Consider the following 14,316-nt stretch of genomic DNA (forward strand, 5'->3'; position numbering starts at 1 on the left):
CTCTCTCTCTCTCTCTCTCTCTCTCTCTCTCTCTCTCTCTCTCTCTCTCTCTAATTTTCCTCATACAAAACAACCCAACTGCAGTCTTCCCTCCCTCCACTTCCCTCAGTCTCTTTCCTCACCTTTTCCTTGCCCAATTCCAATAAAAGATAAAAGACAAAAGCTTTGCTGTGCTAACTGCATCACCTTATTAAAAAGAGAGTGCTCTAAATTTTCCTTAGGACTTTGAGGAGTGGAGAGGGAGTCATGGACTGTTGTGGATACCTGATGTGGGTGCTGGGAATCAAATCTGGGTCTTCTGGGAAAGCAGGGAGCACTTTTAACTGCCTAGCCATCTCTCCTACAGATACACACATAATTTCATTTTTTTTCACACATAATTTCAAAATAGTAAAAATAAATATTTTTAAATGGGGGTGGGGGCTAAAAGGACAATTTATTGGCTAAGAGTGCTGGCTACTCTTCCAGAGGATCCTATATGGCAGCCCACAACCATCTTTAACTCCAGTTCCAGGGGATCAGATACCCACTTCTGACTTTGTCAGGCACCAGGTATACACATGATACGCAAACTTACACATAGGCAAAACTCACTCACTCATACACACACACACACAATTTTTTAAATATAAAAAAGTTCTAAAACTATCAAAATGGGAAAGCAGTTATAGTAAATAGAATGCCAAGAGAGAAGGAAAAGGCAGTGTACACAGCTATTGTGTAATGTGATTCCCTCTGCATAAAAATGAACACAGAAGGCTGGGAAGCTGAGCTATAGAAACCTGTGCTGTGGTCTTTATTGTCTGGGTGATGAGACTGAAGATAATGGAACAAACGGGTGCCTCCTTGCACCAGAGAGTGGAATGCTGAGGTTAGGGGTCTAAGAGAGAACAGGACAGATGGGGAGATGTTTTCAATTCCCCAAGGCTCATCTCTGTCTCCCCACATTTCCTGCCTCGAGCATGTGCTATTTTGTAACTATAAAATACAGGTCATATTGGAAAACTAATGTAAGAAACATTAGACCCATTTTGGGCTCTTAGGAATCTGGGCCCCCAGCCAAGAAGCAGGGGACTGCCAGGGTTCTAAGCTCCCTCCAGCTCTGACATTTCTAAGAATCTTAAAAATGTTAAAATGCTTCACTAAAACAAGAGAAGAGCAGCCTGACAGCCTTGGAGAAGAGGGGTGTTTGGACCAGACTGTTTCTTTGGTTTGGGCTTCAGGAAAACTGGCGACACTGTCTCAGGTGAACAGAGAGAGCCTGGCCTGGTGGCTTACATCTGTAATACCAGTACGTGGAAAGCTGAGGAATGCTGCACATTTGAGGCCAGTCTGGATCACATAGTGAGACCCTGTCTCCAAAAAACCAAAACCAAAGAGAAGCAAATGAATGACAGTCTGTAGAGCTCAGATGTGGACGAGCACAGATAATGCCATGTGGATCACGTAAGCCCAAGCAGCAAGGACAGAGAGCAGGGCTGGAGACATGGCTCAGAGGTCAAAAGCACTGGCTGCTCCAGCAGAGGACCCTGGCTCAGTTCCCATCACCCACATATCAGCTTGTGGTACACATAAACACACACACACACACACACCACGGCAAATGGAAGAATCGAAGGAGGAGGAGGAGAAAGAGGAGGTGGTAGTGGTCAATGTCTGGGGCGCAATTGGTCTTGGGTATGTTTGAGCATGTCACCAGTATTCTCTAGGTGGGTGGGAGAGGGGCCGGAGACAGAGCCCACTGTGAACTGGGGTTGGCAGCATTGTCCATTTGGTAGAAGAGGGCGAGGCTGAGGAGACACCCTGTGGACATCTTGAAACACATCCGCGCTGGGCGGTGGTGGCGCACGCCTTTAATCCCAGCACTTGGGAGGCAGAGGCAGGCGGATTTCTGAGTTCGAGGCCAGCCTGGTCTACAAAGTGAGTTCCAGGACAGCCAGGGCTATACAGAGAAACCCTGTCTCGAAAAAAAAAAAAAAAAAAAAAAAAAAAAAAAAAAAAAAAAAAAGAAACACATCCGCTTTAGTTCCTCTACACTGATGACTAAATGGTGGCCACATAATATCATGTCCATTTCCGTATCCATGGCAACCCCAGACTTGCAAGTGTAACCTTATCTGGACAGGGTCTTCACAGACACAACTGAGAATGCTTGCTGTTGTTACATTTGTTTATTTTTAGTGTTACTATATTTTGAGACAGGGTTTTACTATGTAACTCCTGGTGGCCTGTAACTCACTAAGTAGACCAGGCTGAGTTCAAACTCACAGAGATCTGTCTGGCTCTGCCCAGCAAGTGCTGGGATTCCAGGTGTGCACCACCAGAATCCAGAAGTGGCAACAAGAGAGGCTTCCCCAGAGCCTCTGAGGTAGACTGGTCCTGTCAGTGCACTCCAGACTTAAGGCCTACGAAACTTTGAAATAAAATAAAAAAATCCTCTTCCATAAAACACCTGGTTGTTTATGGGTCTGTGGTAATTTTTATGGTAGCCCTAAGAATAAAAGTGAGATGGGCTGGAACTAAAGGTCAGCTCAAAACAGCTTTGATGTTTGCCTCCTCTTCCTCCTCCTTTTGTTTTTAAAATTGCTTTTCTGAGACAGAGTATCTCTCTGTAGATCTGGCTGTCTTGGAACTCACTCTGTAGACCAGGCTGACCTTGAACTCACAGAGATCCACCTGCCTCTGCCTCCTGAGTGCTGGGGTTAAAGGAGTATGCCACCACCACCTGCTCTAATTTTTGCTTTCAATCCATGACTAGGGAAAAGGGGGCTTTTCTCCTACTCTACCAATGAGTAACTCTGCCTTCTGCAACCCAGGTTCTAGAAACACAGATCCCAGTGACCAAAGACTTGGCTTTAAACAACCGTGGAGGTGCCCTGTGCCAGGCAGGGAGTGCCCCGGTTAGATTCAGGATACAAGCACCCAGAGCTCTAACTTGTTTTAGGGTTTGGCAGACTCCTGAGTTATAAAGGTGTGACCCAGGATCAGAGTCCACATCTCCACCCAAACCAGGGGAATGGCCACATGGACAGACAGAAGACTAAGGGACACAGAACTGTAGAGAAGAACGTTTGGAAAGTCAGTCAACTATAGCCAAATGTTATGCCTACAAGCAGATCTGTGCTCTGAAACAGAGAGGAATCTCTGCACAGGGGAGGGAGAGCTGCACCTAAAGGTGCGGGTTCATGGTACTGCCAGCAAGCATACAACAATCCTGACAAGACTGAAATGTTCTGAACATTTAGAAAGAAGGGAAATGAATAACACTGAGATCGGCGTTGGGGAAAGGTATCCATGCAGCCCTCAAGCGCCAGTTAAGAGTATGACCCCCTCTGCTCCTGTGGCCTCTCCATCCCAGACTAGACTAGCTATTCCCACAGGCTGCCTTTGACACGTCCATCCAGTTCACTTATTACAGTGTTTCTTCCATGTGCCAGAGTCCATACAAGGTTCTGAAAACAACAAATTAATCAGAGCATGAGATGCATCAAAATGTCATGCATGGTGCTGACCTTAGCTTCAGAAAGGCCAACAGGGCTTTGCGCATGCTGGGTGACCATATCCCACTCCCAGAAAGGTAACCTAGAGTCCCTGGCTGGCTGCCTTCTAAGTGAGTACATAGAGGACAGCCTTATTCAGACATAGAAATTTTGATGTGCGATATGACTGTCAGACAGGCAGACAATTTGAAGTACCATAAAACTGACTTCATGTAGGCATGATTGTACATGCCCATAATCCCAGTACACAGGAGGCTGGGCAAGAAGATTATTTAGGGTTTGAGGCTACAAAGTGAGTTCCAAGCCAGCCTGGAACTACATAGTGAGGCCATGTCCCAGACAACAACAAATGGGTGCTTTCGGGGTATCACTGTGGTTTGGCCCAAGTCATTGACAATGACTGCAAGGAGAAAATATTTGATTATAACTATTGAATAAAAGACTGAGTGCGGGAGCCCTCGCTCATGGAGTACAAGGTCAGTAAGAGGAGATAAAATGTCATAAATCACCTGAATATGAATTGTGAGCAAAATTATAACTGAAGTCAAGCACGCAACAGTGGTGGTTCAAAGGCACCACTAGACTCTTCCAGACAGAAGGGGGCAGAGAGTTGGTTAAGAAAGGCTTCCTCGGGTTAGCAAGATTGTTCCTCAGATAAAGCCACTTGCCTTGCAAGCCTGACATGATGGCAGGAGGCCTATAAGGAAGGGAGAGACGTGTCTAGAGGGGTGGGATCTTGTGCTACCAGGAAGCATACAAAAATCCTGACAAGACTGAGATGCTCAGAATATTTAGAAAGAAGGAAAATGAGTAAGAGCCGAGATTGGTGTTGGAGAAAGGTATCCATGCAGTCCCCAAGCTGCCATTAACAGCATGGTCCTCCCTGCTCCTGTGGCCGGTGACAGCCTGAGTTTGATCCCTGGAATCTCCATAAAGGTAGAAGAGAACTGATTCCATAAGTTGTCCTCTGGCCTCCACATCTACACACACACACACACACACACACACACACACACTTAAAAATTAAACTTCAAAGAAAATTGCCTCGGAGCTGAGTCAAAGAATAGAAGGGATTTAGAAAAGTAAGATAATGAAAACATTAAATACCATGGCGGTTTACAAACATTAGAAATAAAAGTGAAGGGCTGGGGAGATGACTCAGAGGTTAAGAGCACTGTTGTTCTTCCAGAGGACCTGAGTTCAATTCCCAGGACCCACACATGGCAGCTCACAACTGTCTGAAACTTTGGTTCCAGGGATTCTGACACCCTCATAGAAATATAATGCAAGCAAAACACCAATGCACATGAAATAAAAATAGCCAAATTTAAACCTGGTTGGGTTCCTCAAATAAAGTTCCTTGGACCTTTCTGTACTAGGCACTACCTTTTATTTAGATCAGAAATCATCTAGAAGGCTCTCAAAGAGAAGCTGGGATAGCAGGGTTACCTAGAGTCATGGGATGTAGCTGTATGTGTCAGGAATAAAAATAACTCAATGCTTTCAATTAACCTAGACGCCCACACTGGTGCATGCTCATTGCCTCATCTTAGATACCGGGATGAGACGACCTTATTCTTTTATAGTTGCTGAGGCCACAGGAATCTCCTGGGGATGGGAGCTGCAGAGCTAAAGGCTGTCTGCTATTCTGTGCTGCATGCCTGGAGACACCAGCAGAGTCGAGGACACTGGGAAAGACTTGGTACATGGTCACTAGATGGACAGATTGGGAGCCTCATCCATTCTCACTCTGTCCTGATTCATAAAGAATCAGGCTGCCTGTGAAATCCACGCTCATAATTGTCTTCCACATGGCCTGATGTAAGAACTGGGCTCTGTCACACTCTTCAAAAGACTTTATTTTACATCTATTTGGTGTGTGTGTGTGTGTGCACATGCATGTGCCATGGCACACACAGGGGGCAGAGGGCAACTTGTAGTAGATGGTTCTCTCTTTCCACCATGTCGATTTTGGGGTTCCACCTCAGATCATCAGATTCGGTGGCAAAGTTCCTTGAGGCAGAATTATGACATCTGTCCTCACTCACTGGAGTGAGAGCTTCTCAGATAGGAGCCTTCGTTTTCATTTCCGCATCCCTAGTCCACAGCCCAGTGCCTAACATACCGTAGGTATTAAACAAATACGGCGTGCAAACATGCATGGCATTCTGGGCACCAAGACGGAGATTCACAAAGGCAGTGCAGAGTTTGGAGAGAAGAATGACTAGTTTAGCTCTGGGAGTGAAGCTCAGTGAAAGAGTGCTTGCATGGCACCCATGGCCCCCTGGAGTCAGTCTCCAGCACTGAAAAAGAAACAAACAAACAAAGCAAAAAAGTGCATGCGTGCAGGAGCACACACATACAAATTATCTGACCAGAACATTAGGTGGAAGAGCAAGAGACAAGACTGGTTTCTTGGGTGAGGTTTTGAAGACCTGGAAGTCGGGAAATAAAGTGGTCAGACTTTGGCAGGCAGTGGGGGTAACCATTAGAGTCTCATATGTAGACTCAAATAATCATGTTCAAATTTGCCTTCTACTTAGCTGTGAGCCCCTCCACCTACTCAACCCTAGGCTCCTCCAGGGTCTTAACCTGCCTCTTTACCCAAGACCTGACTGGGCCAGGATACATGCATGGATTTCTTGCCTTCTCAGCCCAACTCCACGGGGGCCCAGCTTCCTTCTTTCCCCTGCCCTGCCAGGGCTGGGAAGCAGGCCAGGCCTAGCAGAGGCCAGGAGCTGGGTGGTGCCAGGGAGAACCTATACAGTGCCAGGTGGTGCCTTGGGTTCCAAGCTGAGCTGGTGATCCTGATAACCTTCTTTCTGCCTATGAACACACCTGCCCCTCACCCCAACCCTACCCATTACCGCACCAATGTCCGGGCTTTGATATCGGGGAGGGGGCATAGGGCCAGACAGAACCTGTGGGACTTTGGCTCCATCTCTACAAAAGGGCACTGTGAGTCAGCCTGCTCCCCTCAAGGCTTGCTCCTCCCCTACCCAGCTCCTATTTCCGATGCACGTACAGCCCGTCCACAGTGTGTCCTGGGACACCCCAGTCAGCTGCATGGCTTCCCTGGGCCCCAGCCCCTGGGCCCCTTTGTCGACCCCAGCTCCTACTGCGCAGCTGCTGCTGTTCCTGCTGCTCCAAGTGTCTGCTCAGCCCCAGGGCCTGTCCGGGATGCAGGGGGAGCCCTCCTTGGGAGACAGTTCATCCGGGGAGGATGAGCTGGGCGTGGATGTTCTGCCCAGTGAAGAGGATGCACCTGAAGAGGCGGATCCACCCGGTGGGGAGGATCCACCTGAAGTTAATTCTGAAGACAGAATGGAGGAGTCCCTCGGGTTAGAGGATCTATCGACTCCTGAGGCTCCTGAGCACAGTCAAGGTTCCCACGGGGATGAAAAAGGTAAGTGGTCATTAACTTCCAAATCTAGGCTCAGGTAAGTTTATGCCTTGCCCCCTCCCCCAACACTCCCCCCTCTCCCTTGCAACGCTAGCTGAGAGCATTTGGCAATTGTGCTCTAATAGGTAGTCTTTCTCCTCTAAAAGGAGAGAAGAAAAAAGCCGAGAATAGGGGGAAATTGAAGAGGAAATAGAACTGGGAATGGACAGAGGGGGAAAATAAGTGTGTGTGTGTGTGTGTGTGTGTGTGTGTGTGTGTGTGTATGAAGAGAGGGAGGTAGAGAGAATGAGAGAGACAGACAGACAGACAGACCGAGACAGAAACAGACAGACACAGACACAGAGAGACAGAGATGAAAAGGGAAGAGAAGGGGGTTTCTGGAAGACACACAAGGAGCTCACAGCCGTTACTCACCTATGGTTTGACGTATGGGAAAAGACAGGTGGAGGAAGTTTGGTTTGCTCTGGGGCGGAGGGTGAGATAAGGTCTTATTGTGTAGATCAGATTGGCCTTGAACTAGTTCTGCCATTTACCCTCTTCTTCCTCCGAGTTCTTGGATTTCAGGTGTGTGTGCCACCGTACTTGGCTCTAAGCCAGGAACTTTAGACAGGAAAGAGGGATGAGTGGGAAGGTGGGTGAGTAAGGGAAAAAGAACGATGATTTGGGTCTCAAACTGAAGCCATGCGCTACAGACCCTAGTTTGCAAACTATCGGTAGGGCTACTGATGGCTCCTGCGGTGGCGGTGTCCTGGCTGGTGGTAGTCCACTGTGCTTCACACCAGCCTTGCTACACTCCGGGGCTGTGAGGCCCCCTGCCAGAGCGGGAGGGGATTTTTTTTTTTTTTATTCTGGGCACTGGGAAGGGACTGGGCTGTAAGAGTGGGCTTATTAATTCTTCTCATTTATGCAGGGGGTGGCCACAGTCCTTGGAGCTATGGAGGTAAGACACCGCCGGCTACACAGACCCAATCTGGGAGTCCAGCCCTGGTGATCTGCCGCACCAACATTCCCAGTAGTAGCCCTAGACTGGACCCAGGTCCTACTCTATGCCCCCCCCCACTCTCCCACGCCGGTCCCTGGAGCGCCCCCCTTCTCCCACCCCATCTCCAAGCGTCCTGACTCCACCCCTCACTTATCCTAACGGTTCTTGTCCTAATCGCTAGACTTCTTGCACCTTTTCCTCTCATCCCAGGCACCCTACTCTGGCCCCAGGTGTCCCCAGCCTGTGCTGGCCGCTTTCAGTCCCCTGTAGACATCCGCCTGGAGCGCACCACATTCTGCCGCACTCTGCAACCCCTGGAACTACTGGGTTATGAGCTCCAGCCTCTCCCGGAACTGAGCCTATCCAACAATGGCCACACGGGTGAGGTGTCTGGGGCGGGACCTATGGAGGGGAGTGGCAATCAAGCTGTGCACTTCGGAGTTCTGCTGGCGCTCACGCTCACCTGTGGGTAGACGTCTCACTTGCCATTCCCCACGCAGTACAGCTGACTCTGCCGCCGGGGCTGAAGATGGCTCTGGGACCTGGGCAGGAATACCGGGCCCTGCAGTTGCATCTACACTGGGGAACTTCAGATCACCCAGGCTCAGAACACACAGTCAATGGTCACCGTTTCCCTGCTGAGGTGGGGACTGGGCTGTCCCAAGAGGAACCAAGAGGGTATGATCAGAGGTCTGGCGGCTCTCTGATCCTTTCATCCTCTCTAGATCCACGTGGTGCACCTCAGTACTGCTTTCTCAGAACTTCATGAAGCCTTGGGCCGCCCAGGAGGCCTGGCAGTTTTGGCTGCCTTTCTGCAGGTACCCTATTTGACACTCACGTCCTGTGGGTTCATGCATCTGGCTAGCAGAGACACCATTCCAAGCACAAGCACAAGCTGGTCAATTAGCTCTCAGCCCCATTCACTCCTTCGTTCATTCACTCAGCACCAGCAGGGAACCAGAAAGCAGACTACCAAAAGACTTCCTTTAGGAGGAAGGCTGGCTGACAGTCATAAGTGACGAACACGAAAAAATAGTGGCCACAGAGGAGGCGAAACTTAAATCTTTCACTGGTGGGAAACAAGGAGGAATACCGCACAGAGAGAGGTCAGCGTGAGCAAGGCTGAAGTACGGACCAGTTAGGGAGTGCCACAGCAACAAGCTAGGCCCGGGAAGAGCCATTTCTCTGCTGCTTCTGTGGCCCCTCACTTCCCCTTCACAAAGTACAGTATTCAGTGACCTCTTTGTACCTGTAATCAAGAATGCACACTTCAAGGTGGGAGGAAGCCAGGAAGTGTGGACACCTATGAGGCTCACCAGTGTGACGTTCACAGCACAAAGTTCAGGGAAGTTCCTCAGGAGCAGGTGTGCAGGAGTGAGTTATTAAAGTGAGCGCAGAGGCAGCCCAAGTACAATATACATGATGGTCTTCTTCAGGAAACCACCGCACTCGCACGTGTGTGTGTGTGTGTGTGTGTGTGTGTGTGTGTGTAAATTAGCAGAACCTAGATCTCGAGGGCCAGGCAGCCTGGGAAACTTTCTCCCCTTCAGTTTGCCATTGCTAATTCATTTGCAAAGCAAGAGTAATAGAACTTGAATAAGATTGTATATTCCCCAGCATCCTTAGAGGTGAGGAACGGGGAAAGACTATGGGAACCCCATCCCATGTCCAGGCCTCTAGCTGTAGTCCTAGAAATGGGTATCAATCAGCCTTGCACTATACCCCATGTTCACCCCTGCAGGAGAGCCCAGAAGAAAACAGTGTCTACGAACAGTTGTTGTCCCACTTGGAAGAAATCTCGGAGGAAGGTTGGTGGCTTGCCCAGTGAACCATGAACATAGATGGAGGGAGCTGAGGGTGAACTGACTCTGACTGGTGATAGCTAAACTGATGAGAAACACAAGGGGATAGGAAAACTACCGTCCACAGGCTTGACAATTAGAAATCAAAGCCAAACAGAAAATAACATTACGAAAACAAGCAAAGCTAAGTCTGGCCATGGTGGCCTCCCTGGTCTACAGAGTGAGTTCCAGGCTGGCCAGGGTTACACAGTAAGACCTGGCCTCAAACACAAACAAAACAAAAAGCAAAATAGAGAAAACAAGCCAAAGAAAATGTTAAAATTTATAAGACTGAGTATGGAAAGCTAAACTTTTTTTGTTTGAGAACTGTCTATCATTTATAAATATCAAATATTTATATTTATATATTTTTTCTTATTTTAGTTTTTTGAGAGGATTTTTCTGTGTAGCCCTGGCTTGCCTGGAACTCACTCTGTAGACCAGGCTGGCCTTGAACTCAGAAATCTGCCTGCCTCTGCCTCCTGAGTACTGGGATTAAAGGTGTGTGCCACCACTGCCTGGCTTATGAATGATTTTGAGCAGGGTCATGGAAGAGCATGCTGATAATACCAACGTTTGGGAGGTTGGGTACTCACCAAGCCAGCCTAGGTTACCTGAGATCATAAAGACCGGGGCTGGGGCTGGAGAGAGAAGGCTCAGTGGTTAAGAGCACTGGCTGCTCTCCCAGAGATCCAAAGTTTAATTCCCAGCCACCATGGTGGCTCACAACCATCTGTAATGAGACCTGATGCCCTCTTCTGGTGTGTCTGAAGACAGCTACAGTGTACTCACATACATTAAATAGATAGTATTTGGAAGAAGAAGAAGAAGAAAAAAAAAAAAAAAAAGGCTAGGGCTATAGCTCTGAGTAGAGCAAGAACATAGCATGCATGAAGCCTTAGGTCCAGAGCTGCAAAAACACTTTGGTCAAAAAGCTTGTTCCCTTCCATGACTGAGCCATTTTAAACCTCACTCTACTAGACTTTTTAGGTGTTTTGATAAACTGGAACTCATAGAACTTTTGTGTCTGTTTCTTATCGTTGCAATATTACATGTATTTACAAGTTATTCTACTTGTCTGTGTATCCACGGGAGTGTGCTCAGTAGATAGAATAACCCCTCTGCTGCCCCCCCCCGCCCCGCCCCCGGCACCCCTCCTCCCCGAGCTACATTCCAATTCCGCTTTATTCCAGTCTGGGGTTAAGTCAGCAGTTGTGTATTCAGATGATTGAAGGTACCACAGGAGGGCTTATGAGCTTTTGGCTTGAGGCTGGAGAGATGGCTCAGCAGTACAAGGCCTCCTCTAACTGCCCAAAGCCCTTTACTTCCTTTTGGATTATCCACACATAGTAAGAAGCATTGAGACTATGCTTGTCCCAAAAGCTTCCAAGGGGCAGCAGCGGAGGGGTGGTGGTGGGGGGGGGGTGGTGAGGAGGCAGGGGTGATCTAGGTGAGACCTCAACACAAACCCAATCCGTAGGCTCCAAGATTGAGATCCCAGGTTTGGATGTATCTGCACTGTTGCCCTCGGACCTCAGCCGTTACTACCGATATGAAGGGTCTCTGACCACACCTCCCTGCAGCCAGGGGGTCATCTGGACTGTGTTTAATGAGACAGTGAAGCTGAGCGCTAAGCAGGTTAGAATGGGGCGTGGTATTGACCCGGGGTGTTGGAAAATGGGAATGTGGGAAGAAACGAGGAAGGGGCCATGCAGTAAAGATAGACAGAGGGTTGGGAGCCCCTTGTTTCTTTTTGTCTTGAGCCTGTACTATCCATCGACCCCCACTTCCCCAGCTCCATACTCTCTCCGTTTCCCTGTGGGGACCTCGTGATTCTCGGCTACAACTGAACTTCCGAGCCACGCAACCCTTGAATGGGCGAACGATTGAGGCTTCCTTCCCTGCTGCAGAGGATAGCAGCCCTGAGCCAGGTGCCCAATTATCTGATAGCCCACGTTGCCATATCCCCAGTCAGGGGTCCTGCCCCTTCCTGTGTCTTCATTTGTACCAGCCTGTCCCAGGTACTCATGGCCCCTGGTTCTAATGTCTCCTTTTATCTCTTCAGTCCATGTGAGTCCCTGCTTCACTGCTGGTGAGTCTGGGTCCCTTGTTCCTGGTGCCGGTGGCGGGAGGGGGCCACACCCTTTTAGTATTTCAGCCCAGGAGCTAGTCTTTACTTTTTCTGTAGAATAGATTTGATCCCCAAATCGATGTGATCGGTCAAGTAAGAGACCTGCACCTCTGGCTTAGTTGTCTGATTGAGGCTCCAGAATTCTCCTGTGAGACCCCTCCCCCAAGGCACCTTTCACCTAGCTGCTGGAAGGGAGAAGAGTGCTTTAACCCTTCTCACTATCTGCCTCCATCCTCCAGATGGCCTGTTCTGCAGACCGAAGCCCTGGGGGCTGCCTGAACACTCACTGGGGAAAGGGGTCAGGCAGGAGTATGGGAAGCCAGCTTACAGGGAATCCCCTGGCATCCCCAGAAGCAGCCCCTTCTCCCCTTCCAGGTGACATCCTAGCCTTGGTGTTTGGCCTTCTCTTTGCTGTCACCAGCATCGCCTTCCTTCTGCAGCTGAGGAGGCAGCAAAGGTATCTATGACCCTCCCTTGGCATAGCCTTATTGTATAACCCTGAATTCCCAGACTGCAAATGAGCTCTCATGCAGAGTCGGCTTTCTGATTCTCGTTCCTTGTTCTGTAGGCACAGAAGTGGGACCAAAGATAGAGTTAGCTACAGTCCGGCAGAGATGACAGAAACTGGAGCCTAATAAGGAGAAAGCAGCTAAAGGAATCTGGAAATCTCGTCCGGTCCTGCCTGTTATACAGCCTCCTTTTTAACCACTACGAAATCATTTCCATCTTTTTAACTTTCTTCTTTCCTTAAAGTACTGTGATAGGAACTAACAGTGAAAAAGCAAGATTGGACTCAATTCTTGCTGGGTTTTGATGGTTTTGAAGACAGGGTTTCTCTGTGTAGCCCTGACTGTCCTGGGACTCACTCTGTAGCCTAGGCTGGCCTTGAACTCAGAAATCCGATTGCCTCTGCCTTCTTAGTGCCGGAACTGAGGGTATGTACCACTACCACCGCCACCCCACAATGCTTGCTTTTACTCTGCAGTCAAATGCTCTACCACTGAGCTACACACCCCTCCATCTTACTCTGCAGTCAAATGCTCTACCACTGAGCTACACACCCCTTCATCTTACTATGCAGCCAGACTGGCCTTGAATTGTGTATGTATGGTGATGGAGTTTGAAGTCAGGGTCTTACCTACTAGGCAAGTGTTCTATCACTGACCTAAGCTTCTAGTCCCTTCTCTCTCTCTCTCTCTTTTTTTTTTTTTTTTTGGTTTTTTGAGACAGGGTTTCTCTATGTAGCCCTGGCTGTCCTGGAACTCACTCTGTAGACCAGGCAGGCCTTGAACTCAGAGATCAACCTGCCTCTGCCTCCCGAGTGCTGGGATTAAAGGCGTGTGCCACCACGCCCAGCTATAGTCCCTTCTCTTGAACCCTCTATTCTCCTGTCCCAGCCTCTTGAATGCTGGGATTATAGGAATGCACCATCATGCCTGGCTCATCCCAATTATTTAAAATGTATATATAAATCTTCCTAGTAAAACTCGTGTATTTGCCTTTATTCCTCACATCAAAAGGATGTTATATTAATTTCTTATGTTTGCCGGGAAAACAAAGTGACTTCCACAAGCTCAGTGTTGTTCTGCTCCTATAACTTTTACAGTCCCAGAGCTGGAAGTCTGCATGAACGTTATGGCTAGTCCAGGTATGCATGGGCTGTATTCTTCCTGACTTTCTCAAGTGGAACACTTCATTTTAGATGACTCCTGCATTCCTCGCTCCTGGCCTTTCCCAGTATTCCTTGCTCCTGACTCCTTCCCTATGTCCAACTCCTCTCTTCCATTGTCACATCTTCCCTTCCTGCCTGTGACCTCATCCCCACCCCCACACACTTTCCCCCCCCCCTCTTTTGCCTTCTAGACAGCCTCACTGTGTAGCTCAGACTGGATCAAGACCCAGTCTTTCCAGCCTTCGTCTCCCAAGTGCTGGGAGTGCAGGTCTGCACCATCACGCTCTGCTCTCCTAACCTTTGAGGACCTTGTGATTATTCTGAGTCTGACCCGTTAACCTAGGATACGCTTCTCCACTTCAAACTCTTTGCTCATCCGAACCTCTTCCTGGCTAATGTGGCATTTCTCAGGATTAGAATATGAACCTCTTTGGGGCGAGAACACCTAGCAGTGTGTGTTGAGAGGTTGGCTTGGCCACACCTCTAAACTTCAATTCACACTGAGCGAGTCTTTCTGGCTTTTACCCTGATGGAGGAAAATCTGTCCATTCTTGCAGTTTTGCCTTTAGAATGTCTGGCCCAGTGCCTGCTGGAACAGAGGTGTGCCATGGATGGTGGTTCTGCTCTGTAGGGACCACAACTTGCTTTGCTGAGCCTGGTACCCATACCTCATAGCTCCCATTGAAAGTGGGACTGCACTACAGGGATGGGAGCCAGGCTTTGCTCAGTCAGGGTCCTTCCAGCTCCACTGTCAACAACAACAAAAAAGGCTTAAAGGGCCCTGGCA

General features: G+C 48.8%; 1 protein-coding gene across 1 annotated transcript; it reads left to right on the forward strand.

Annotated features, from left to right (window-relative positions):
- Window positions 1-6,549: 6,549 nt before the first annotated feature.
- Window positions 6,550-12,776, forward strand: Ca9 (carbonic anhydrase 9). The gene is made up of 11 exons (XM_021161519.1): window positions 6,550-6,906; window positions 7,814-7,843; window positions 8,096-8,266; window positions 8,386-8,528; window positions 8,611-8,703; window positions 9,627-9,693; window positions 11,207-11,364; window positions 11,522-11,657; window positions 11,792-11,818; window positions 12,233-12,314; window positions 12,426-12,776. Exons 1-11 carry the CDS (start codon window positions 6,567-6,569, stop codon window positions 12,490-12,492), a joined length of 1,314 nt encoding a protein of 437 aa, XP_021017178.1. The 5' UTR covers window positions 6,550-6,566; the 3' UTR covers window positions 12,493-12,776.
- The last annotated feature ends 1,540 nt before the right edge of the window (window positions 12,777-14,316 follow it).

Source organism: Mus caroli, chromosome 4 (assembly GCF_900094665.2).
Source record: "Mus caroli chromosome 4, CAROLI_EIJ_v1.1, whole genome shotgun sequence".
NCBI classification, from domain to species: Eukaryota; Metazoa; Chordata; class Mammalia; order Rodentia; family Muridae; genus Mus; species Mus caroli.